This window comes from Canis lupus, chromosome Y (assembly GCF_048164855.1).
Source record: "Canis lupus baileyi chromosome Y, mCanLup2.hap1, whole genome shotgun sequence".
Taxonomy (NCBI): domain Eukaryota; kingdom Metazoa; phylum Chordata; class Mammalia; order Carnivora; family Canidae; genus Canis; species Canis lupus.
This window is the reverse complement of record NC_132877.1, coordinates 8,587,289-8,615,011: the sequence shown is the minus strand read 5'-3', so window position 1 is coordinate 8,615,011 and position 27,723 is coordinate 8,587,289. Positions and strand designations below refer to the sequence as shown.

Sequence of the window (27,723 nt, the reverse complement as noted above, 5' to 3'; positions counted from 1 at the left end):
TACTTGACTATACAGTTCAATAAGTTTTGACATATATATCCTTGGTCATCCCTGCCTCTGAAACAGAACAGGAACTGAACATGGGTCCCCTCACTCTGAAAGAAAAATCTGTGGCTGCCTCCATTAAGAGAAGAAAGAGCTAATCTATGCTTCTTCTGTAGCTTACTACAGGCGATAGTAAGGGAAGGGAAGGGAAAGGGAAGGCGATATGAACTTTGATTGTTTAAATGAATTGCCCTTCATATTTGGTTGATTTAATTCTTTGTATTTGGAGTTAAGATCCATTCTCACTCATTTCCAGTTCTAACTCATGTCCTCGTTAGTCATACATGGCTACCATATCACAACTTTCTATTTTTCACCTTTATTTAAAAAACTGGCTGTGAGTTTTTTAAACTGGCTCAAAATCAAGGCTGTGAGCTTTGCAACTATCAGTGTCCTTTAATCTCCCACAGCACTGTCGCATGACAAGTTTCTCTGGACCTCATAATTAACTCTTCCTATAACAATTCGAAATATTTTGTGCAGAGTTCCAAGTGGAATCAGCAGAGAGGTGCTGTAAATGGTTTAAGTTAAAGCAAAAACACATATTTTCTAGAAACAGAATATCCATGAATACAATGATTGACAATGTTAAGGTTGTACAAGCACATTTTAAAATCTTATAAATGTAATTACATTATTTATAGTGACCGTAAAATTGCCACAAAAGTAAAAGTCTATAAAACCATATTGAGGATATCTTTGTGGTTTTGATCCTGATTAAAGGATGGTGTGTCAAGGAAAACATGCATGACTTGTATGTTAATTATTCCATGCAGTATTTAACCAGTCAGTTTGGAATATACTTTCTAGAAAATTCCTACTGCTTTACATAAAGTTCACATGTTATCACTTCTGTGCTGTTATCTCTTTATACCGCTCTGGTTTTCTCTTCTCTTTTAGTTTCTCCTGTTTATATAAATAAGTTTGTATTATACTTTAAAGGTGTGTTTAAATTATTAATGCTCTACTTATTCTTAGATTATAAATTCTTTAAAAAAATTTTTAGATATAATTGAGGCATAACATTGTGCAAGTATAAGATGTATGATGTGATAATATGATACATTTATATACTACAAAATGATTACCAGAGTGGCATTAACTAATTAATACCTTCATCACTTCACATAATTACTATTTGTTTTTTGTAGTAAGAGCATTTAAGGATCTATTCTCAGTACCTTTCAGATATTTTTCAAGTATATGGGTGATTAATTTTGATCACTAAGCTTTATATTAGACCCCCCCAATTTATTCATATTATAAGTGAAAGCTCATACTTTCACCAATTACTGTTTTAAATTTAAAACAATATGGGCAGCCCTGGTGGCGCAGCGGTTTAGCGCCGCCTGCAGCCCAGGGTGTGATCCTGGGACCCGGGATTGAGTCCCACATCAGGCTCCTTGCATGGAGCCTGCTTCTCCCTCTGCCTGTGTCTCTGTCTCTGTCCCTCTCTCTCTGTATCTCTCATGAATGAATACATACATACATACATACATAAATACATAAATAAATTAAATATTTAAAAAATAAATTTAAAATAATATAAAAACATTTCCTAACAAATTAACTTTTTATTATGAAATTAATATAACTAATACTTAGAGTTTCTCATTTGAATTTTCTAGTGCAGTATTACTAGATAACACACTAGTGAAAATTATTTGATTTCATCAATAATTTTTAAAAATATAGAGGGTACTTGACATAAGAATGTTTGAGAACTGCTGTTCTTGTATATGCTTACATTGCAGTTAATTTGTACATAACCAATGTATTCATAGTAAAAAATTCCCTTGGTACTTTGTCTTCAAATATAAAGCATAAGATTTTATATTTGTACGTAGATTTTGTCGTAGTGCATATTCCTGTTAATTCTTCTTATTTCTTTTTGTTTACTCTTTACAACTCTAGCTCTTAGTCTTCTAATCCTCTATAGTTTTTAAAAAGATTTGTTAAGCAAACTGTACTTCTTACTAATAACTAATATTTTAGCAGTTTTTACAAAGTGAGAATAATCTACGTGGATAAATTTTATTTATGTATCTCCATTAATCTTTACTATTTAAAAACTAGCAATGTGGAAAAAGGGTGATAAATTGGAAAGTTATCTTTCTGGAATAAATATGTTGCTGCCTATGTTTGATTTAAAGATTGATAGCAATGTTTATATATAATGTACTTTTCTTAAGAATTAAGATTTTATTAGATGAATAATAGTTTAACCCCAGAATCTTTCAGATGTAATGTTTTACCTTGTTTTATTTCTGACAGAGCATGATTAGGAACATCTTTCTGTTCCTAGATAGAACTTACGTTTTTCAAATTTCGATGTTGTCTTCCATTTGGTAAGGATTCAATCATTACTTGAAAAATTATTATGTGTGACTTATGATCACTTTTTTATCTCCTAACTGAAAGAAGACATAATAAGATGAATTTATAAACTTTCAAATATAATTTTGAAAACCCGTTTTTCTCTATGTGTATCATGAAACTTAGAAATGTTTAAAATCATGTTAGAGCGCATGGTAACATAGCTTATGGGATAATTTATTATAAAATTATATTACTCAGTGTTAATAATTGTTTAGGAGACATATTATTTCTAAGTTAATTCTAGATAATGAATCATATTTCATACTTATGATGGAAACACTGGGAAGTTGTAAATTGATACCAAATTATGCTAATGAAGGCTAAAAAATCTAAAGGCAAGTGTTACAGTTTTAGAGTCACCCTGAATTTTGATTTATTTTTTAAAAATTATGGAATTATGCATGTCATCCAGTTGTCTTTATATACTCTGAAATCTTACGTTTATTTTAGTTGACTTCAGACTATCAAAAGACAAAGTAGAAGAATTTAACCAACTGTAGATAGAGTTCAGCATCAAAGTATAATTTTTTGAACTATGGATAATGCATTATTACATCAAAGTATAATGGCAAAAAGACCCCTAGAATTTACAGTTTTAAAAATATATTTATTTAGATAGGTTTTTTTGTTGTTGTTTCAGGGACATGGGCCTTGAATTATTTAAATCATATATAATTCGTGATCAGAATGTTCAGAGTAGGACCATAGATGGAATTCTTCTGTTAATTGAAAAAGAAAGAAATGGTGAGATGATTGATAGATGTCTGATTCAGAGGCTTTTAAGTATGCTTTCTGATTTGCAGGTAAGTAATGCTTAACTTCTATTACTTTGCAGCTAATTTCTAATCTGGTATTCTAAATATCAGTTTTAACTGAGTTTTAAAAATATATTGCATTTTAGATTTACCAAGTATCATTTGAGAATAAATTCCTAGAAGAAACAAACAGGTTCTATGCAGCAGAGGGAAGGAAGCTGGTGCAAAAAAAAGAGGTATTTGAAGACAATTATAAACTCTAACGTTATCTGTAAAACAGATCATTAAATACTTGGTGGAGAACCATGTTTATAATTCCTATTTAAATTTTGACATACTTTTCTTGCTAATACTTATTTTTTTTCTCTTCTTGGGCATTTGCTAAAGGTTTGTCAATTTTGTTGACCTTTCAAAGAACCTGTTTTTGGTGTTCCTGATTTTTCTTTTTTCTATTGTTTTTCTCCTTTCTGTTTCACTAAATTCTCACAATTACTTTCTTTACTTGCTTCAGGTTTAGTTTGATCTTTTCCCACAGTCTTTATGTGGAAAATTAGGTTTAAAAACAACAGAAAGAGTTAGTTTATTGTTTTAAGATCTTTCTTTTTCCAGTGTAGCTATTTACAAATATAAGTTGCCCACTCAGCATATGTCAGCTGCAGTCCTTAAATTTTGGTATGTTCTAGGTTCATTTTTCACATGGTAAAGTATGTCCTACTTTCGCTCTTAAGAAATGTCTTGTTTAATTTCCTCATATTTGTGAATTTCTGAAATTTTCTTTTTCCCCCCATTTCCACTTCATTATAATAAATGAGCACATTTTGTATGATTTCATTCTTTTAAAATATTTTCACTTGTTTTGTGGTTTGATGGGGTCTTGCAGAATGTTCCTTATACACTTAAGAAGACCATGTATTGTATTATTCAGTGGTGTTTTGCAAATGTTTTGTTAGTTCTTGTTTGTTTAGTTTTGTTAAAGCCTTCTGTTTCTTTGCTGGTTCTGGTCTTAGCATTTTAGCCATTATTTATCTTATATATGATTTACATATATGTCATTGGCTTTTGAAGTCACCAACTGTTGTTGAATTTTCAGTTTCTCTTTTCATTTCTGACAGCCCTTTGCTTCCAGTATTGTATGGTTTTGTTTTAGTTATATTAAAATTTCAAGCCACAGTGTTTCCAGTTACAAATTAAACTCAGTTTTATAATTCTTGGTATTCTGGCCATATGGAAATGAACTGAGGATGTAGCTGGGTCTTAATCAAACTAAATTTATTTAGGCCAGACATGTTTTTGTTTGCTTGCTTGTTTTGTTTGTAACTTTTGTGCTTTAAGTCCTATAATTTTTAGACATAATAAGTTTAAAATATTCTTTTCAGATTCCTGGGTGTCTTTACCATATCAAGAATCTCCTAGAAGAAGAAGTAGACAGAGTTAGAGCCTACCTAAGCCTTAACACACAGTAAGAACATATATCGTATAATTACACATAGGATTATTATATGTTTTTTACGCTTTGAGATTGCAACTATTTAAACACATCAGTAATTACCGTGGGATATGATGAAATTATAAATTTATTTCCCTTTTTGGCTAAGTTCTTCTCTCCCTCTTTTCTTCATTTGTATCAAAGTAATGAAAATTCCTGACAAATAGAAATTTCTTCATAAGTTTATTTTTCAAGTTTTTGATGAGCCAAAGTAAAGAAACTAAGTTTGGAAAATAGGTTGTTGATCTTTTTGAATTATAGATGAAAGAATGGTCTTTTTGTTAGATAGACATCTGCTATTATTTAATTTTCTCCAATTAAGTAATGATAATTATAACTCATCGTAGAAGTTCAGGGGAACCTGAGTGGCTCAAAGGTTGAATGTTGGCCTTTGGCTCAGGTCCTGGAATCGAGTCCCATGTTGGGCTCCCTGTGGGGAGCCTGTTTCTCCCCCTGCCTACATCTCCATGTCTCTCTGAATAAATGAATAAAATATTTTAAAATAAAATTAAATTGAATCAGGAGAAGTTTATGAATAAAATTCAGTCTTCCTGAAGACCATCAGTAGCAATTTTAATTTTATGGCATAAGTTATAGTGGGAACAAGAAATCAAGATTGATAACAGTAATATATGCACTAGCATTCTGGAAAGCAGTTTTATCACTCCAGTATGAGAATCTTTTAGTGATGTAAAACTTTATTTTTAAAACAGGAAGCTACTGATTGCTATTGTAGAAAAGCAACTTCTAGGTGAACATTTATCAGCAGTTCTTCAGAAAGGTAAACAAGTATAGATACGTTTAGCTAAATAGTATTAAGGAAAATAATTTTCAATTTTTAAGTAATTTTAATTTCTGTGTTCTGTGCGATGTCTTCCTTTAAAATGATACATAAAATGAAGGTATACATACATCTCAAAAACAGTAATGTGGTAAAGTTTTTTTGGCTGTTCTTAAAAATAGTCTTTAAAACATCTTCCTGATGTTTTAAAATTTTAGATTATAAGTGCTCTTGAGCACATGTTTTGCTTTACTTCTGGTATTTTCCCATTCTTCACATAAGGTTAACATTTGCTTAACATATACGTATTGAATGTTTACTTCTTGGTGCAAAACAAGTAGATTTGATACAGGGTGAATGCTTCTTTAGAAGCCTTTATTAAAGTGAGTGCATGTAAACTAAAATTTAACTATTTTTTTTGGACAAGAGAGATCTAACATAGAATAAGAACACAAATACTGAACCTTTTTTTCTGTTTGATGTAGTTTTGGAATATAAGTGAGGCTTGATATGGGGTAAGGTCTGGAGCCAATGACCAACAAAGAATTCTTGTGACATCTTTGGAGCAAAAATGGTGGCTTTATTAAAGCACTAGGACAGGACTCATAGGCAGAAAGAGCTGCTGCCCCAGGGTTGTGAGAGGTGGCTGACTATATACTATGTGTTTGGGACTATATACCGTGTGTTTGGGGTAGATAGGAAAAGGAGGTTTCAAAAGGATTTTTGTACGCTAAAGAGAACTTACCAAAGACCTTACCATTGCCAAGGTAAGGTTGTTTTTCCTTCTAGTAAAGCATTAACAGTTGGGAGCTTCCTTCTGGAAGCTAGGTTATTGTTAAGAATGCTTTTTCCTTGTTAAGTCACTAAGACTTCTGGTAAATGGAGGGGGACTCTTGTCTATAGGACTGTAATCTCTAAAAATTAACTATTTGCTCCTTCCTTCCCTTAGTTTTACGGCAGCCAGGAGTGCCTGAGGAATGTCAAACACATCCCATCTCTGAGGGGCAGGCAGGTCCTCTGTGGGGTGTCAGCTTGTGCTTTGACCTCAGCTAGATCTCCACATCTTCATCAATTTTGCTCCTTAAATTTTTTGATTACCAAAATGGGAGGACTTCCTTATTCTTTTCCAGTAGGATTTATAACATTTGCCAACTCTTAGAATAAAATCCAGCAACTTTAAAAAGCATCCTCAATTTTATAGAATTAGGTGCTAAAAAAACTCAGTTTGACAAAATCACGGGGAAAAAGTATATAGAGTAACAAGTTAGTGGGAAGTGAGAGGTGAACTAATGTAAAACAGATTTTTAAATATTTGAAGTCGAAGAATGTTGATCAAGTTTGAAGCTTTATATTATTAATTATTGATTTATATGTTAAGTATGGAACATGTAATTCCAGGAAACCGAGTCGGCAGAAAATTTCTCTGAATAGTGAGGGCTTATTCTGTTAATGATGAGCTCAGAAAAGCAACATGTTGATACTGATGCTGAATAAATGACTTTTTAGTAACATATTCCTTTTTTCTTTTGCATTTGGGGGTTTTTACGTTTACTTATTGAATTAGTAGATTTGTCGACATATCTGGACGTATCGTATAACATCGTTTTGGACTTAATTATCTCTAACTGAATCATTTTATTCTCATGTGAAAATTAATATCTGCCTCTTAATTAGATATTTAATGTTTTCAGTTATTCATTTTAAATTATAAATTAAAATTCATAATTTTTTCTTTTTAGTAATGTCTGTCCTACAAATTTGTTTACTATATTTTTCTTTAATTTAGATTTTGGGGTAATAATTTGAAATGTGTTTATAAAGACCACAGTTAGAAGAATGAAAAAAGTAGTAGTCCAGAGGCATAATTATTTTTTTCATTATCCTCTAATTACTACTTAATTTAAAACTTACTGATATTACTTTCATTTGTAAAGTTTAGTACCGTACTATTTTGATCAAGTAAATATTTTAATCTCAAAATAATGCCTCACTGAATGTATATCTTGAGGAGGATATTTGTATTGCTCATTTTGCCTTCATGTTTCTAATATTCAGGCTTAAGCTATCTTCTTGATGAAAACAGGGTTGAGGATCTGTCTGTACTCTACCAGCTGTTTAGTAGGGTAGAGTTTGGAGTTCAAGTTCTTCTTCAACATTGGATTGATTATATAAAGGTATTATTTAAAGAAGATATCATTGAAAAATAACAGATTATTAATGGTTTATTTTCCCACTTTAATAATGTGCTTTTTTACCTTAATTAACTTGAAATTCATAAAGCATATTTTAAACGTTCTTTTAAAACTCTTTTTTTCCCAGTTCATAAATTCCAAATCCCCCAATAATATTTTCATTTGAAGGGAAAAGACGGGTACATTATTTATGGTATAGTATTTGAGTTTAGGCCTTTTGTTTGATAACAACAAATTATTATTGAAAGAGACCGTAAACATAAATTGTCTCAGAGAAGCAGAGAGAAAGGCGGCTTTCTTTTTTAAAAATTATTATTTTTTATTTAAATTCAATTTGACAACATATACTATAATACTCAGTGTTTATGCCCTCAAGTGCCCTCCTCAGTGCCCGACACCCAGTTACACAATCGCCTGCCTACCTCCCCTTTTGCAACCCTTTGTTTGTTTCCCAGAGTTAGGAATCTCATGTTTTGTCACCCTCTCTAAATTTTCCCACTCATTTTCTCTCCTTTCCCCGATAATCCCTTTCACTATTTCTTACATTGCCCTATGAGTGAAACCATATGATGATTGTCCTTCTCCAGTTGACTCTTTTCATTCAGCATAATACCCTCCAGTTCCATCCAGGTCAAAGCAAATGGTATTTGTCTCTTCTGGTGGTTGAGTAACATTCCGTTAGATATATAGACCACATCATTTTCATCCATTCATCTGTCGAAGGACATTATGACTCCTTCCACAATTTACCTGTTGTGCACAATGCTGCTATAAATATTGGGGTGCAGCTGTCCCAGCATTTCACTGCATCTGTATCTTTGGGGTAAATAACTAGTAATGCAATTGCTGCATGGGTTATACGGTAGCTCTATTTTTAACTTCTTGAGGAGCTGCCATACTGTTTTCCAAAGGGGTGGCACGACTTTGCATTCCAACCAGCAACACAGGAGGGTCCCCATTTCTCACATCCTCCCCAGCATTGTGGTTTCCTGTCTTGTTGTCATCATTCTCACTGGTGTGAGGTGGTATCCCATTGTGGTTTCGATTTGTATTTCCCTGTTGGCCAGTGATGTGCAGCATTTCCTCATGCACTTGCTGGCCATATGTAGGTCTTCTATGGAGAAATGTCTGTTCATGTCTTCTGCCCCTTTCATGATTGGATTGTTTGTTTCTTGGGTGTTGAGGTTAGTAAGTTCTTTATAGATCTTGGATACTAGCCCTTTTAACTGATATGTCATTTAGTTTGGTTGTCTTTTAGTTTTCTTTTGCTGTGCAGAAGCTTTTTATCCTGGTGAAGTCCCAATAGCTTGTTTTTCTTTTGTTTCCCTTGCCTTCATAGAAGTATCATAGATGTATCTTGTAAGAAGTTGCTGTGGTCAAGTTCAAAACGGGTGTTGCCTGTGTTCTCCTCTAGGATTTTGATGGATTCTTGTAACACATTTAGATCTTTCATCCATTCTGAGTTTATCATTGTGTATGGTGTAAGAGAATGATGCCGTTTCATTCTTCGGCCCATGGCTGTCCAATTTTCCCAGCACCCTTTATTGAAGAGACTGTCCTTTTCAATTGGGTATTCTTTCCTGCTCTATTGAAAATTAGTGGACCATAGAGTTGAGAGCCTATTTCCGGGTTCTCTGTTCTGTTCCATTGACCTATGTGTCTGTTTTTGTGCCACTACCACACTGTCTTGATGATCACAGCTTTGGTAGTACAACTTGAAATCCAGCATTGTGATGCCTCTGGCTCTGATTTTCTTTTTCTCTTTTTTTAATATTAAATTTATTTTTTATTGGTGTTCAATTTGCCAACATACAGAATAACACCCAGTGCTCATCCCGTCAAGTGCCCCCGTCAGTGCCCGCCACACATTCACCCACCCCCCGCCCTCCTCCCCTTCGACCACCAGTTTGTTCTCTGGTGGAACAAACTCAACGAACAAACTCTGTTCATTTCCCAGAGTTAGGAGTCTTCATGTTCTGTCTCCCTTTCTGATATTCCCTACCCATTTCTTCTCCCTTCCCTTCTGTTCCCTTTCACTATTATTTATATTCCCCAAATGAATGAGACCATATAGTGTTTGTCCTTCTCCGATTGACTTATTTCACTCAGGATAATACCCTCCAGTTCCATCCACGTTGAAGCAAATGGTGGGTATTTGTTGTTTCTAATGGCTGAGTAATATTCCATTGTATACATAAACCACATCTTCTTTATCCATTCATCTTTCGATGGACACCGAGGCTCCTTCCACATTTTGGCTATTGCAGACATTGCTGCTAGAAGTATCGGGGTATGGGTGTCCCGGTGTTTCATTGCATCTGTATCTTTGGGGTAAATCCCCAGCAGTGCAATTGCTGGGTCGTCAGGCAGGTCTGTTTTTAACTGTTTGAGGAACCTCCACACAGTTTTCCAGAGTGGCTGCACCATTTCACATTCCCACCAACAGTGTAAGAGGGTTCCCGTTTCCTGCATCCTCTCCAACATTTGTGGTTTCCTGTCTTGTTAATTTTCCCCATTCTCTCTGGTGTGAGGTGGTATCTCATTGTGGTTTTGATTTGTATTTCCCTGATAGCAAGTGATGCGGAGCATTTTCTCATGTGCGTGTTGGCCATGTCTGTGTCTTCCTCTATGAGATTTCTGTTCATGTCTTTTGCCCATTTCATGATTGGATTGTTTGTTTCTTTGCTGTTGAGTTTAATAAGTTCTTTATAGATCTTGGAAACTAGCCCTTTATCTGATAGGTCATTTGCAAATATCTTCTCCCATTTTGTAGGCTGTCTTTTAGTTTTGTTGATGTAAGCTTTGCCGCGCCAAAGCTTCTTACCTTGATGAAGTCCCAATAGTTCGTTTTTGTTTCTGTTTCTTTTGCCTTCGTGGATATATCTTGCAGGAAGTTACTGTGGCCGAGTTCAGAAAGGGTATTGCCTCTGTTCTCCTCTAGGATTTTGATGGAATCTTGTCTCACACTTAGATCTTTCATGAGCATGGAATATTTTTCCATCTCTGTGTCTTCCTCAGTTTCTTTCAGAAATGTTCTGTAGTTTTTAAGGTATAGATCCTTTCCCTCTTTGGTTAGGGTTCTTCCTTGGTATTTATGCTTTTGGGTGCAATTGTGAATGGGATTGAGTCCTTAATTTCTCTTTCTTCAGTTTCATTGTTAGTGTATAGAAACGGGACTGATTTCTGGACATTGATTTCATATACTGCCGCACTGCTGAATTGCTGTATGAGTTCTAGCAATCTTGGGGTGAAGTCTTTTGGGTTTTCCATTTACAATATCATGTCATCTGCAAAGAGGGAGAGTTTAGCTCGCTCTTTGCCAGTTTGAATGCCTTTTATTTATTTTTGTTGTCTGATTACTGAGGCTAGGACTGCTAGGACTATGTTGAATAGCACTGGTGAGAGTGGACATCTTTGTCATGTTCCTGATCTTAGGGGAAAGGCTACCAGTGTTTCCCCATTGAGAATGATATTTTCTGTGGGCTTTTCGTAGATGGCTTTTAAGATGTTGAGGAATGTTCCTTCTATCCCTATACTCTGAAAGGTTTTTGTTCAGAAATGGGTGCTATATTTTGTCAAATCTCTGCATCTATTGAGAGGATCATAGGGTTGTTTTTACCCCTGATGTGATCTGTCAGGTTGATTGTTTTACAAGTGTTGAACCAGCCTTGCATCCCGGGGATAAATCCTACTCGGTCATGGTGTATAAATTCTTAATGTAGTATTGGATCTTATTGCCTAGTATCTTGTTGAGAATTTTTGCATCTTGTTCATCAGGGATATCAGTCTATAATTCGTTTTGGTTGGGTCTTGGTCTGGTTTTGGAATTAAGGTGATGCTGGTCTCATAAAACAAGTTTGGGAGTATTCCGTCGCTTTCTATCTTTCAGAACAGCTTTAGTAGAATAGGTATGGTTTCTTCTTTAAACATTTGATAGAATTCTCCTGGGAAGCCATCTGGCCCTGGACTTTTGTGTCTTGGGAGGATTTTGATGACTGCTTCAATTTCCTTGCTGGTTACTGGCCTGTTAAGGTTCTGTTTCTTCCTGTTCCAGTTTTGTAATTTGTGGTTTTCCAAAAATACATCTATTTATTCTAGATTGCCTAATTCATTGGCGTATAGCTGCTCATAATATGTTTTTAAAGTCATTTGTATTTCCTTGGTTATTGGTTGTGATCTGTCCCCTTACATTCATGATTTTATTAATTTGAGTCTTTTTTCTTTTTAAAAGGATGACTAATGTTTTATCTTATTAATTCTTTCAAAGAACCAACTCCTGTTTTTTTTGATCTGTTGTACAGTTCTTCCGGTCTCTATTTCATTGAGTTCTGCTCGAATCTTCATTAACTGTCTTCTTCTGCTTGGTGTAGGTTTTATTTGCTGTTCTCTCTCCAGTTGTTTTAGGTGTGAGGTTAGCTTGTGTATTTAGTTTTTTCCAATTTTTTGAGGAATGCTTTTATTTTTATGTATTTCCTTCCTAGGACTGCTTTCTCCATATCCCAAAGCTTTTGAAGAGTTGTACCTTCATTTTCATTAGTTTCCATAAGTCTTTTTCATTCTTTTCTAATTTCTTTGTTGACCCATTCATCTTTTGTATGATGCTCCTTTTTTTTAAAAAAAAAAATGTATTTATTTATTTACTTATGATAGTCACACACACACACACACACACACACACACACACACACAGAGGCAGAGACACAGGCAGAGGGAGAAGCAGGCTCCATGCACCAGGAGCCTGACGTGGGATTCGATCCCGGGTCTCCAGGATCGTGCCCTGGGCCAAAGGCAGGCACTAAACTGCTGCGCCACCCCGGGATCCCTAGTATGATGCTCCTTAACCTCTATGTCTTTGAATTTCTCCCAAATTTCTTCTTGTGATTGAGCTCGTTTCAAAGCATTGTGCCGTGAAAATATGCAGGGTACAATCCCATTCTTTTGGTATCGGTTGAGACCTGGTTTGTGACCCAGTATGTGGTCTATTTTGGAGAAAATTCATTGTGCACTTGAGAAGAATGCGTATTCAGTTACATTTGATGAAAAATTCTGTGTGTATCTGTGAAATCTTACTTGGTCTAGTGTATCATTCAAGGCCCTTATTTCTTTTTTTTGAATAATAAATTTATTTTTTTATTGGTGTTCAATTTGCCAACATACAGAATAACACCCAGTGCTCATCCCATCAAGTGCCCACCTTAGTGCCGGCCACCCAGTCACCCCCACCCCCCGCCCTCCTCCCCTTCCACCACCCCTAGTTCGTTTCCCAGAGTTAGGAGACTCCCATGTTCTGTCTCCCTTTCTGATATTTCCCACTTATTTTATCTCCTTTCCTCTTTATTCCACTTCACTATTATTTATATTCCCCAAATGAATGAGACCATATAGTGTTTGTCCTTCTCCGATTGACTTATTTCACTCAGCATAATACCCTACAGTTCCTTCCACGTCGAAGCAAATGGTGGGTGTTTGTCCTTTCTAACGGCTGAGTAATATTCCATTGTATACGTAAACCACATCTTCTTTATCCATTCATCTTTCGATGGACACCGAGGGTCCTTCCACAGTTTGGCTATTGTGGACCTTGCTGCTATCAACATCGAAGGCCCTTATTTCCTTGGTGATGTTCAGAACATCCGTCTTTTCCTAAAAGCACTGTGTTGAAAATTCTTACTATTCATGTATTATTATTATCTATGTATTTCTTTCCTTTGGTTATTAATTGATTGGTATACTTGGCAGCTCCCACATAAGGGGCATAAATATTCATGATTGTTAGGTCCTCTTGTTGGATACAGCCTTTATTATGACATAGTGTCCCTCTTCATCTCTTACTACAGTCTTTGGGATAAACTTTTAAATTTATCGAATATGAAGATTGCTACCCCAGCTTTCCTTTGAGGACCATTTGAATGGTAAATGGTTCTCCAACCTTTTAGTTTCAGGCTGCAGCTGTCCTTACGTGTCAAATGAGTCTCTTGTAGACAGCAAATAGATGCGTCTTGCTTTTTATCCAGTCTGAAACCCTGCGTCTTTTGATGGGATCATTTAGCCTATTCACCTTCAGAGTAACTACTGAAAGCTATGAATTTAGTGTCATCGTAATACCTATTTAATCCCTGTTTTTGTGGAATATTCCTTTGGGCTTCCTCTTTCTTTTACCGGGTCCCCCTTAACATTTCTTGCAGAGTTGGTTCGGTGGTCACATATTCTTTCAGTTTCTGCCTATCTTGGAAGCTTTTTATCTCTCCTTCTATTCTGAATGCGAGTCTGAATGCTGGATAAAATATTCTTGGCTGCATGGTCTTCTCATTTAGTACCCTGTGTATATAGACCCTTTCTGGCCTGCCAGGTGTCTGTGGAGAGGTTTGCTGTTAATCTGATCTTTCTTCCCAAATAAGTTAGAAATGTCTTGTCTCTTGCTGCTTTAAGGATTTACTCTTTATGTTTGGAATTTGCAGGTTTCACTATTAAATGTTGCGGTTGTAATTGATTTATTAATTTTTGGGGGGACCTATCTCCTGAATCTGAATGCCTGCTTCTCTCCCCAAATTAAGGCAGTTCTCAACTATGATTTGCTCAGATATGCTTTCTGGACCTCTGTCCCTCTCAGCGTTCTCTCGAATCCCAATTATTTGTAGATGCTTTCTTGTCAGGCTGTCATTTATTTCCCTTAGCCTTTCCTCATGGTCTCTTATTGTTTTTCTCTTTTTTTGTCAGCTTCCTTCCTTGCCTTGTCCTTCCTTCCTTTCTTGACTTGTCTTCTGTGTCACTCAACTCTTTTCTCCACCTCCTTAACCAAAGCAGTCAGGGCATCCAGTTTGGATTGCATTTCATTTAATTGATTTTCAATTTCGGCCTGATTAGTTCTAAATTCTGCAGTAACAAAGTCTCTGGATTCCTCCTTTATGCTTTTATTCCAGAGCCACCAGTCGCTTTATAATTGTGCTTCTGAATTGGCTTTCTGACATCAAATTGTAATCTATATTCTGTAACTCTGTGTGGGAGAGAGCACTGTTTCTGATTCTTTCTTTTTCAGTGAGTTCTTCCTTCTAGTCATTTTGATCAGTGCAGAGTGGCTGTACGACCCAGCTGAGTCAAACATGTCAACCACAACCTAAGTTTCACCCTAGGTGATTCTGGCGAGGTCAGAGACCAAAAAATGAAAACAAAGATCAGAACAAAATAAAACAAAAGATCCGCTAAAGTGAGAAACAAAATTTAAAACGACGTAGTGAAAATAAACGGCCAGGTATCCAAAGGAGAAGAAAAAAGAAAAAGAATGAAAGAAAAAAAATAAAGTGGAAAAAAAAAGAAAAAAAAAGGAGGAATACTGGGAGATAGTGGTGGTGAAGAAGTTGTAGTGAAGGGAAAATGTAGTCTACAAAAGGGGTCCTAGAAGGTGATCCTCTTGGTTCTGAGTATATTAAGTTCTGTATGTTAGAAGATCCTCAGTCCCAAATGTATATAAACCAGCAATACTTGTAAAAGCCCCAGCATTGACCACCAAAACATAAACGAGATAAAAGAGGGGGGCAGAATGGGAATGAAGAGAGAATATAATCTCACAGAATGAATCATCACAGTATACCACTTGGTTCTGGGTGCATGCTGGTCATGTTTTAGAAGGTATTAATTTCCACCATTGTAGAACAAAACGAGTCAGAGAAAAAAAAAACACACACACACAAAATGAAATCTCAAGTGTCTCCCCAAATTGAACTGAGTATTTTGATGGGACTCTAGAAGGGAAAAATACATCTAAGACGTGTAATTATAGTGATATGAAAGTCAAAAAGGACGAAACAAAAATGAAGAGGTGGTACAATGTTGTAGTTAAGGTGGGAAAAGAGAAAAAACTTTGTAAATTTTTAGTCTGATATAAAAACGCGTTGTACTGGAAAAGGAAAAAAGGCGGTATATCTTCTAGTTCTATATACTATAAATCCTTCGACTTCCCCTGGAGCTTTCCAGCTCTGCTTGGTCAAGAACTTGCTCTTCCCCTGTTCTTCCAGCTGGTCTTCTGGCAGAGGGGCCTGCTGTGCTGATTCTCAGATAAATGCATCTGGGGAAGCTGCCCTGCCCCCTGCCGGGTGCCAGTCTCAGTGGAAGCTGTTTATCCTGTGAGGCCCCTGTTCCCTGGCAGTGCTGCCTCTCCCAGGCACAGGGGGAAACGAGGAGGAAGACAACAATGGAGGTGGCCAGAATTCCAGCTCTGGAGTCAGCTTTCTGCAGTAACTAACACAGGCTCTCAGTGTGCAGTGGCCTGATCTGCACAGCTTGCAGGGCACCTGTTGGCAAGAGAGTCCTCTCTGTCCTGTGCCCTCCCTGCTTCTGCCTGTCCCAGGGGGAGTGCAGGATCGTGGGCTTTGTCTGCATGGTGCCCTGGGGTCCAGGGCCCTGTGCTGCTGGGATCGTGCTCCTGGTGGCAGGGCTCCCGAAGGCAGCAGGACACAGACACCTCCGTCTGGAGCTGCCCACCTAACCAACTGGCTTCTCCCAAATGCCCCTCCAGCTAAACACTCCAGCACTTTACCCAGATGGTCCACAGTTTGTGTTTTGCTTTCCCCCTAGGAGCCCCTCCTCTGAAAGTGACTTAGAAAATTGGAGTCTTCACTGCCCCTCCTGCCATTCTGCCCAATTGCCCTGCTAAACACTTTTCTGTCCAGAAAGAATCTGTGCGGATTTTTAAAGTTCCTCCTTCTCCAGGGTAGGGCTTTCCTGTCCTGGAGGCTTTTGCTGCCTGCCAGGCTTCAGCCCACCTCTTCTTGGTGCCCCTCCCCCACTTGATTCTTTTTTATTTTATTTTTTTCCACCTGCCTACCTTGCTAGAATTGAAAACTCTTCTCTTTGTAGTGTTCCAGCTGTTCTCCCTTTAAATGTCAGGTCGAATTTGGAGGTGTTCAGGATGATTTGAAAGTTATCTAAGTAAGTTGGTGGGGCCAGGTGATTTGAGGACCCCTGTTCTTCTGCCATCTTCAGGCCTGGCCTGGTTCCATACAAATTTTAGAATTATTTGTTCCTGCTCTGTGAAAAGTTATTTTGATACAGATTGCATTGAGTGTATAGATTGCTCTAGGTGGCATAGTAGACACTTTAACGATATTTATTCTTCCAGTCCACGAACATTTTCCATTTTTGCGTCTTCCTCAAGTTCCTTCAAGTACATAAGGGTTTTATAGTTTGCTGAATATATATCCTTTCTTTAAAAAAAGGTTTTATTTATTCATGAGAGACACACAGAGGCAGAGTCATAGGCAGAGGTAGAAACAGGCTCCCCATGGGAAGCCCAATGTGGTACTGGATCCTGGGCCTCCAGGATCACACCGAGTCCAAGACAGACTCTCAACCACTGAGCTATCCAGGCATCCCTGATATAGATCCTTATCTTCTTTGGTTAGGTTTATTCCTAGGTATCTTTGTTTTTGATGCAGTTGTCAATGGGATTCATTACTTGATTTCTCTTTTTTCTAATTAGTGTACAGAAGTGCAACTGATTTCTGTGCATTGATTGCATATCCTGCCACTTGTTATATTCCTGTATCAGTTTAAGCATTTTAAGGTGGAGTCTTTTGAGTTTTCCATTTAAAATAAGTTGTTGTCTGCTAAGATTGAGAGCTTGATTTCTTCTTTGCCAATTCAGATGCCTTTTATTTCTCTTTGTTGTCTGATTGCTGAGACTAGGAGCTTCCCTTACTGTGTTGAACAACCGTGGTGAAAGTGGATATCTCTGTCATATTCTTAACCTTAGAGGAAAAACTCTAGTTTTTCCCCACTGAGAATGGTATTACCTTTCAGGTTTTTGTTGTTAGCTTCTATGATACAGACGTATATTTTATCTATCTCTGTACTGTGTCGAATTTTAATCAAGAAAGACTGCAGTACTTAGTCAAATGCCTTTGTTCTGCATCTACTGAGAGGACCGTATGGCTCTTGTCCTTTCTTTTATGGATGTAGTATATCACATTGATTGACTGATTTGTGAATGTTGAACCACCCTTGCAGCCCAGGAATAAATCCCACTTGGTCGTGGTGTCCATCCTTTTATTACTGCTTGATCCTGTTGTCTGTTAACTGGGTGAGAATTTTGGCATCACCCAGCGTTCATCAGGGATATAGTCTGTAATCCTCCTTCTTGGTTGGGTCTGTGTCTTTTGGGATCAAGATAATGCTGGCCTCATAGAATTTGGAAGTTTTCCTTCCATTTCTGTATTTTGAAATAGCTTCAGGACAGTACATATTAATTATTCTTCAGATTCCATTGGGAAGCCATACAGCCCTGAACCATTGTTTGTTGGGAGATTTTTGATGACTGTTTCAATTTCTTTGCTGGTAATGGGTCTGTTCAGTTTTTCTCTTTCTTCTTGTTTCTGTTTTGGTAGTTTATATGTTTCTAGGAATGCATCTGTTTCCCCAGATGGCCTAATTTTGTTGTATGTTCTTAAAATTGTTTGTATTTCCTTGGTGTTTATTGTGATTTCCTCCTGCATTCATGATTTTACTAATTTGGGCCCTTTCTCTTTTCTTTTGATAAGTGTAGTCAGGGATTTATCAGTCTTATTTTTTCAGTGAACCAGCTCTTAGTTTCATTGATTTGTTCTACTGGTTTTTTGGTTTATGTTTCATTGATTACTGCTCTATATGATTTCTCTTTTCCTGCTTGCGTTAGGCTTTATTTGCTGTTCTTTCTCCAGCTCCTTTAGGTATAAGGTTAGGATGTGTATTTAAGGCTGTTCTTTCTTGAGAAAGGCTTGTATTGCTGTGTACTTCCCTAGTAGGATTACCTTTTCTGCATCTCAAAGGTTTTGAACAGTTACGTTTTCATTTTCATGTTTCCATGAATTTTTAAATTCCTCATTAATTTCCTGGTTGACTAATTCATTCATTCCTTTTTTTTTTTAATTGAAGTTCGATTTGCCAACATTCATTAGGATGCTTTTTCTAACATCCATGTATTTGAGTTCTTTGCAAGGTTTTTTTCTCATGATTGAGCTCAAGTGTCAAAGCATTGCCATTTGAAAATATGCAGGGAATTATCCCAATTTTTTGGTACCATTGAGACCTGATTTGTGACCCGTATGTGGCCTCTTCTGGAGAATGCTGCATATGGACTTGAGAAGAATGTGAATTGTTACTTTAGGGTGAAATGCTCTAAATGTATCTGTGATTTTCATCTGGTCCAGTGTGTCATTCGAAGCCCCTTGTTTTGTTGTTGATCTTCTGCTTCGATCATCTGTTTGTTGCAGTTAAAGGGGTGTTGAAGTCCCCTACTATCATTGTATTATTATCACTGTGTTTTATCTTATTGTTGTGTTATATAATTGGATTCTCCCATGTTAAGGACGTAAGTATATAGAATTGTTAGATCTTTTTTTTATATATGTTTTTAATATATGTTTTAATTCCGATATAGTGTCCTTTCCTCATTCTTACTGCAGTCTTTGGTTGACAGTCTAATTTGTGGGCTATAAGGATTGCTACACTAGCTTTTCTTTTGATGTCCATTAGCATGATTTAAATGCTTTTCCACCTCCTCCTCTCAGTTTCAATCTGGAGTTTGTCTTTAGGTTTAAATGAGTTTCTTGCAGACAGCACAGGGATAGATCTTGATTTTTTATCCAGTCTGATACCCTGTGTCTTTTGATTGGGACAATTAGCCCATATACATGCAGAGTAACTGTTGAGTGATAGAAATTTGGTGCCATTGTATAACTTGTGAAGTCACTCTCTCTGTATATTGTCTCTGTTTTTTTCTGGTCTGTATTACTTTCAAACTCTATTTCTGCTGAGAGGATCTCATTATGTCTTGCAGGGTTGGTTTATGATCACAAATTCTTTTATATTTTGTTTGTCCTGGAAGGTCTTTACCTCTCCTTCTATTTTTTTATAATAAATTTATTTTTTATTGGTGTTCAACTTGCCAACATACAGAATAACACCCAGTGCTCATCCCGTCAAGTGCACCCCTCAGTGCCCACCACCCAGTCACCCCCACCCCCCGCCGTCCTCCCCTTCCACCACCCCTAGTTCGTTTCCCAGAGTTAGGAGTCTTTAGTTCTGTCTCCCTTTCTGATACTTCCCACACATTTCTTCTCCCCTCCCTTATATTCCCTTTCACTATTATTTATATCCCCCAAATGAATGAGAACATACAATGTTTGTCCTTCTCCGATTGACTTACTTCACTCAGCATAATACCTTCCAGTTCAATGCACGTTGAAGCAAATGGTGGGTATTTCTCATTTCTAATGGCTGAATAATATTCCATTGTATACATAAACCACATCTTTTTTTATCTGTTCATCTTTCAATGGACACTGAGGCTCCTTCCACAGTTTGGCTATTGTGGACATTGCTGCTAGAAACATCGGGGTGCAGGTGTCCCTCCCGGCATTTCATTGCATCTGTATCTTTAAGGTAAATCCCCAACAGTGCAATTGCTGGGTCGTTGGGCAGGTCTGTTTTTAACTCTTTGAGGAACATCCACAGTTTTCCAGAGTGGCTACACCATTTCACATTCCCGCCAACAGTGTATCAGGGTTCCCTTTTCTCCACATCCTCTCCAAAATTTGTGGCTTCCTGCCTTGTTAATTTTCCCCGTTCTCATTGGTGTGAGGTGGTATCTCATTGTGGTTTTGATTTGTATTTCCCTGATGGCAAGTGATGCGGAGCATTTTCTCATGTGCTTGTTGGCCATGTCTGTGTCTTCCTCTGTGAGATTTCTGTTAATGTCTTTTGCCCATTTCATGATGGGGTTGTTTGTTTCCTTGGTGTTGAGTTTAATAAGTTCTTTATAGATCTTGGAAACTAGTCCTTTATCTGCTACGTCATTTGCAAATATTGCTTCCCATTCTGTAGGTTGTCTTTTCGTCTTGTTGACTGTATCCTTTGCTGTGCAAAAGCTTCTTATCTTGATGGAGTCCCAGTAGTTCATTTTGCTTTTCTTTCTTTTGCCTTCGTGGATGTATCTTGTAAGAAGTTACTGTGGCTGAGTTCAAAAAGGGTGTTCAAAAGGGTGTTGGATGCCAATTTATTTTCCCAGATTAGAGTAGTTCTCCTCTAGGAGTTTGATGGAATCTTGTCTCACATTTAGACCTTTCATCCATTTTGCGTTGATCTTTGTGTATGGTGAAAGAGAGTGGTCTAGTTTCATTCTTCTGCATGTGGATGTCCAATTTTCCCAGCACCATTTATTGAAGAGACTGTCTTTCTTCCAGTGGATAGTCTTTCCTCCTTTATCGAATATCAGTTGACCATAAAGTGGAGGGTCCACTTCTGGGTTCTGTATTCTATTCCATTGATCTATGTGTCTGTTTTTGTGCCAGTACCACACTGTCTTGATGACCACAGCTTTGCAGTACAACTTGAAATCTGGCATTGTGATGCCCCCAGATATGGTTTTCTTTTTAAAAATTCCCCTGGCTATTTGGGGTCTTTCTGATTCCACACAAATCTGAAGATGGTTTCTTCCAACTATCTGAAGAAAGTCCATGGTATCTTGATAGGGATTGCAATAAACGTGTAAATTGCACTGGGTAACATTGACATTTTCACAATATTAATTCTGCCAATCCATGAGCATGGAATATTTTTCCATCTTTTTGTATCTTCTTCAATTTCTTTCAGAAGTGCTCTATAGCTTTTAGGGTATAGATCCTTTACCTCTTTTTAGGTTCATTCCTAGGTATCTTATGCTTTGGGTGCAATTGACAATGGGATTGACTCCTTAATTTCTCTTTCTTCAGTCTCATTGTTAGTGTATAGAAATGCCACTGATTTCTGGGCATTGATTTTGTATCCTGCCATGCTACCAAATTGCTGTAGGATTTCTAGCAATCTTGGGGTGGAGGCTTTGGGGTTTTCTATGTAGAGTATCATGTCATCGGCGAAGAGGGAGAGTTTGACTTCTTCTTTGCCAATTTGAATGCCTTTAATGTCCTTTCGTTGTCTGATTGCTGAGGCTAGGACTTCCAGTACTATGTTCAATAGCAGTGGTGAGAGTGGACATCACTGTCGTGTTCCTGATCTTAGGGGAAAGGCTCCCAGTGCTTCCCCATTGAGAATGATATTTGCTGTGGGCTTTTTGAAGATGGCTTTTAAGATGTCGAGGAATGTTCCCTCTATCCCTACACTCTGAAGAGTTTTGATCAGGAATGCATGCTGTATTTTGTCAAATGCTTTCTCTGCATCTAATGAGAGGATCATATGGTTCTTGGTTTTTCTCTTGCTGATATGATGAATCACATTGATTGTTTTACAAGTGCTGAACCAGCCTTGTGTCCCGGGAATAAATCGTTCTTGGTCATGGTGAATAATTTTCTTAAGGTACTGTTGGATCCTATTGGCTAGTATCTTGTTGAGAATTTTTGCATCCATGTTCTCTCCTTCTATTTTGAATGACATCCTAGCTGGATAAATATTCTTGGCTACATGTTCTTCTCATTCAGTATGCTGTATATGTCATGCCTGTCCTTTCTGGCCTGCCAGGTGTCTGTGGAGAGGTCTATTGCTAGCCTTATGTGTTTACCCTTGTAGGTTATCAATGTCTTATCCTGAGCTTCTTTCAGGATTTTCTCTGTCTCTGAAATTTGCCAGCTTCGCTATTCCATGTTGGGGTGCTGACCTTTTCTTAAAATTGATTTTGTCAGGGGGAGTTTTCTGTGCCTCCTGGACTTGGACGTCTATTTCTTTTCCCAGATTAGAGAAGTTCTCAGCTATAATTTGCTCCCCATACCTTCTGTCCCGTCTTTTTTCTCGAGGGTCCCAGTTATTTTAATATAGTTTTGTTTTATCACTTATCTTTTGAATTCACCCTTCCTGATCCAGTAGTTGCTCTTTTCTCAGCTTCTTTATTATTCATTGTTTTGTCTTCTATATCACTAATTCTCACTTCTGCCTCATTTTTCCTAGCAGTTAGAATCTACATTTTTCATTACATCTCTTTAATAGCCGTTTTGATTTTGACTTGATTAAATTGTAGTTTTATTTTTCTCCAGAAAAGGATTGTCTAATGTCTTCTCTGCCCTTTTCAAGCCTAGCTAGTATCTTAATAATTGTTATTCTGAACTCCAGTTCCGACATCTTACTTACATCCATATTGACTTAGGTCCCTGACAGTCAGTACTGCCTCTTGTTCTCTTTTTTGAGGTGAGTTTCTCCACCTGGTCATTTTGTCTGGAGCAGAATAGATGAACAGAAACAGAATTCTATTTATTTTTTTTTAATTTTTATTTATTTATGATAGTCACAGAGAAAGAGAGAGAGAGAGGCAGAGACATAGGCAGAGGGAGAAGCAGGCTCCATGCACCGGGAGCCCGATGTGGGATTCGATCCTGGGTCTCCAGGATCGCGCCCTGGGCCAAAGGCAGGCGCTAAAACGCTGCGCCACCCAGGCATCCCCAGAAACAGAATTCTAAAATGACAACAATGACCTCATGTAAATAAACACTATAAACAAATTAGAAAGAGACCCAAAATCTAAGGGAAGTTTTTTAAAAAAAGAATATAATCAGACAAGTGAACAGAACAGAGCAATATACCGAATCCTGTGTATATTTTGGTGTCTTAGAAAACACATCCCAAAATAGTAAAGAAAGAAAAACTTCTAAAAATGAAATTAAATACAATGAAAGGATAGAATATAAGAGTTAAAAAAAGATGTAAGAGTGTTGAAGTAAAGAAATTGAAAAGGAAAGAGAAAAAAATTAAAATTGAAAGAGTGAAGAATTATGGGGAAAAGGAACATGAATTCTACATGCTATATTCCTATCGTGCTGGGTTTTGCAGTTCTCAATGATTGGTAAACTTGGTCTTGATTGGATGTTCTTGCTGATAATCTTGGGAGGGCTCTGTTAGTTCTGAGTAGATTTGGACCACCCTTGCTAGGGGGCCAGGCTAAGTAAGCAGTTCTGAATTGGTGTAGGTGGCTTTTGTTTCTTGTGGGCTTTCCACGCAGCTTTAGAGGATGAGAGTGAAAATGGAGGCCTCCCCATCTCCAGCCTCCACTCCTCAGAGCACCCTCAGGGAAAATCAGTCAGTCACTCCTGTCTCCCTGATCTCTGTCCACACTCCTTACTCACCCACCCTGTGACCGAGCTCTTCTATTTCAGGCACGTGATCCCATTTCAAGTCTCCAAACACTGCAGACTTTAATGGTGTGCACCAGCAGGTCTCCTCTTGGGGACAATGGTTGTCTCCCTGGGGTGCTGGTGCTTGCTGGCCCCCTGCTTTCTTTTTTTTTTTTAATTTTTATTTGTTTATGATAGTCACACAGAGACAGAGAGAGAGGCAGAGACACAGGCAGAGGGAGAAGCAGGCTCCATGTACCGGGAGCCCGACGTGGGATTCGATCCCGGGTCTTCAGGATCGCGCCCTGGGCCAAAGTCAGGCGCTAAACCGCTGTGCCACACAGGCATCCCTTGCCCCCTGCTTTCAAAGTGGTTGCTGGACCAGGTCCTCGTTCACTGTTCATGGCAGCAATGAACTGACAGCCCACTCATAGGTTTGCTGACTGCAGGCAGCTTCCCTGTTCCAGTGAATTCCACCTGGGGATTCTGCCACACTCAGGCACCTCTGTTCTTCCTGTGACCCCAGGGATCCTGAGACCACAGTGTCCCATCTAAGACACTGTCCCCATTCGCCACCTGAGCACGTTTCAGGCAACGATGTCTCCACCACAGCAGGGTTCTTGGAATTTTGCACTCCCCTGTATATCCCTTTCCAGCAGCTGGCTTCTCGAAGCTCCTCCGCTGCCCCCAGTTTATCTTTTAGTATATCGCCTCAGATTCACTTCTTTTCACCTCTTACCTTGTAGAAAGTGGTCACTTCACTATTTGTTGCAGCAATTCTTTTCTTAGATCTCCTTCTGAGTTCGCGGGTGTTTAGAATGATGTAATAGCTATCTAGCTGAATTCCTGGGAGCAGAAGAAACTAAGGTCCTCTATTCCCCCCACCGTCTTGGACTGTCTCTGCCCTTTAGTACATAGGGCAGGTCTGTTAGCAAAGAACTATCTCAGCAGTTGCTTATCTCACAATTTCTTAATTTTCCTTCACTATTAAAGGATTCAGGTTCTTCTGGCTATAGAGCTTTTGGTGACAGTTTTTTCACCCAGCATTTTAATCATAGCTTTAAATCTTTTTTTTTTTTTTTAATTTATTTATGATAGTCACAGAGAGAGAGAGAGAGAGAGGCAGAGACAGCAAGCTCCATGCACCGGGAGCCCGACGTGGGATTCGATCCCGGATCTCCAGGATCGCGCCCTGGGCCAAAGGCAGGCGCCAAACCGCTGCGCCACCCAGGGATCCCTAATCATAGCTTTTAATGACTTTATTATTAGTGAAGATCTGTTGCACAGGATGAGTTGCTTTTCTCTCACTGCTTTTAAGACCATTTAAGCAGTTGAAGAGGAGATGATAGCACACTGTCTTATTTCACAACTTTTTTTAGTAAGCATCACTTTGGTTTTAGTAGGTTTCTCATTGTATTCCAGAATTCTGAAAATCTGATGCTGACAAGCTCTGGTAGCTTAATCATTTCTTTAATGCACAGAGATGAAATAAACCCTTTTGAGCCCAATTGCTTTCTTCTTTTTCCGATATTTTCTTCTATTTATTCCTGTGACTCTAATATACTCCTTACTTGATTTATTGTTTTGGCACCATAGACTTTCATTACTAATATGTTTCAAAATAGTTCTCCACTCAAATAATCAGTTTACCTTTATTTCTCTTGGCTTCATTTCTAGAGCACCTTACCTTTTATCTAGTGCTATCTTTTCCTTTTGATGTTTTCTGCATATTTTCTATCCTGCACATTTGCTATTCTCAGTCTTGTAACTGAAGTTAAATTTATGTTGTTTTACTTGCTATTTTTAATAATAATTATCATCACCATCTAAGGTAATTGTATTTTTCAGAAATTTGGTAACAGCATAGTTACTAATCCTGTGAAAGATAAAACAATGGTGCAAGAGCTTCTGGATTTTAAAGATAAGATCGATTTCATTATTGCAACTTCTTTTCTGAAGAATGAGAAGTTTATTGTTGCTATGAAAGACGCTTTTGAAACATTTATAAATAAAAGATCTAACAAGCCCGCCCAGCTTCTAGGTATGGTTTTCAATTTTATGAAATACGTACTTTATTCTTTATTGCATTTCATTTAAATATGTGACGGGAGTTCAGTTTGACCTCCTAATTCATCATAATTATAAGATTGACTATCAGTGATTATAATAAACTATTTTTCTCAGGTTTAGTTTTCACAAGGCATTGTTCATTTGTTTAATTAATAGTAACCTAGCACTTTAGAAACTTCTGTTCCTTTAGCTTGTTTTAAATTCAGCATTTTTTAAATCAGTAGATAAAACAAAAAATTATAGATAGGCCTACTTCTTTTTCTCGTTCTTATTTATTTCTTATAAAATAAACGAAAGCTTTTCTTACAAGAAACCTAATGATTTTATATTTTAAGGTAATTTTTTTATTGACATGCTTTCTGAAAGTTGAAACAAAATGTCAAATTGATATTCTCTTGTTCTTTGAAATGAATAAATCACTTAATCTTTAAGATTTGGGGATTGATATAATCTGTTTTATGTAACACGTTACTTTTTTGCGATTTTTAAAAATAGATTGGGGACATGGGACTATATCGTATGAAGAAATGGCTACAACATTTGGACATTGAGGTTATAGAAATATTAAAAGCACTTAGAAGAAATATTTATTTCTCGTATTTTCCTTCCATTTCTCTATCCATCAGCTCAATTATTGGTTTTCTGTTTTATGAAAATGCGCCTTGCTCTGGAGGAAAATACTTATTTGAAAGGAAATTTTTTTTTTGTTTGTAGTATATATTTGAAAATGTAGCATTACTTAGAAAGTTATTTTTTACATTTTAGCAAAGTATGTGGATTCAAAACTTCGTGCAGGTAACAAAGAAGCTACAGATGAAGAACTTGAAGAATTACTAGATAAAGTAATAGTTTTATTTAGGTTCATTAATGGTGAGTAGACTGGTTTAAAATGTGTATTTAAAAGTTTGGAACAGGGCGCCTGGGTGGCTCAGTCAGTTAAGTGTCTGCCTTCAGCTCAAGTCATGATCCTAGGATCCTGGGATGGAGCCCTGCATTGGACTCCTTGCTGGAATGGGGAGCCTGGTTCTCCTTCTGCTTCTGCCTGTTGCTCCCCCTGCTTGTGTTTTCTGGCTGTATCTCTCATGCCTACTCTCTCTCTCAAATAAATAAATTCTTTTAAAAATAGTGTTTAAAACAATAATAGCATTTGTAGAAGAAATTAAAGAATTATGTGCAAATCCCAACATAAATTGCAATTGAATAGTTTTTATGGTTCTAAAACTGGTAAGTTAAAACAGTTTACAATTTAGTAATGGTAAGTATGTTCACATTGTTGGGCAGCCATCACAATTACCTGGCTTTTAACTTTTTAATCATAAACTAACTCCCTGCAAATTAAGCAGTCATTCATCATTACTTTCTTGCTTTCAGTTTCTGGCAACCAATAATTTGACTGTTCATGATGTGGATGTATGTATTTTCAGATATTTTATATAAATATAATCACATTAACGTGTGACCGTTTAGTTTCACTTGCTGTTAATATTTACATGATTTTCAAATATTATTGGATATAGCATGTCATTTCATTGGTATCTGGTATTATCATTTTGCATTTTCCAAGTCTAACATTCAGGTGCTTTTCCTTAAAACAGGAAAAGATGTTTTCGAAGCCTTCTACAAAAAAGATTTAGCCAGACGTCTCTTGCTTGGTAAGAGTGCTTCAGTTGATGCAGAAAAATCAATGCTGTCCAAACTGAAACAAGGTGTGTATCTTGACATGTATATTGTTTATTTTAGTCTTTTTTTTTTGGTTCTGTGTTTCATGAATCTGCATGGAGAACAATGATTTCCTTTCAGTGTTGGTCGTGATCTCCTTTTCGTTCATGATTTTACTTACTTAGGTCCTTTCTCTTTTCTTTTGATAAGTTTAGCTAGAAGTTTATCAATTTCATTTCTTGTTTTAAGGAACCAGCTCTGACTTTGTTGTCCTTTCTACCTTTTCTCTTGT

The 27,723-nt window shown here is 37.2% G+C and overlaps 1 protein-coding gene across 5 annotated transcripts in view; it reads left to right on the top strand.

Annotated features, from left to right (window-relative positions):
- LOC140629012 (cullin-4B-like) overlaps positions 1-27,723 on the top strand; it is a 73,219-nt gene that overhangs the window by 16,654 nt on the left and 28,842 nt on the right. For 3 of the 5 annotated variants that reach the window (XM_072818391.1, XM_072818388.1, XM_072818389.1), the window contains 9 exons: positions 2,320-2,393; positions 3,065-3,227; positions 3,326-3,415; positions 4,556-4,638; positions 5,379-5,446; positions 7,502-7,620; positions 25,551-25,743; positions 26,538-26,642; positions 27,368-27,478. In XM_072818391.1, coding sequence (XP_072674492.1) covers positions 2,320-2,393; positions 3,065-3,227; positions 3,326-3,415; positions 4,556-4,638; positions 5,379-5,446; positions 7,502-7,620; positions 25,551-25,743; positions 26,538-26,642; positions 27,368-27,478 — 1,006 coding nt within the window. The remainder of the gene's footprint in view (positions 1-2,319; positions 2,394-3,064; positions 3,228-3,325; positions 3,416-4,555; positions 4,639-5,378; positions 5,447-7,501; positions 7,621-25,550; positions 25,744-26,537; positions 26,643-27,367; positions 27,479-27,723) is intronic. The other 2 variants (XM_072818390.1, XM_072818392.1) reach the window with 2 other exon arrangements.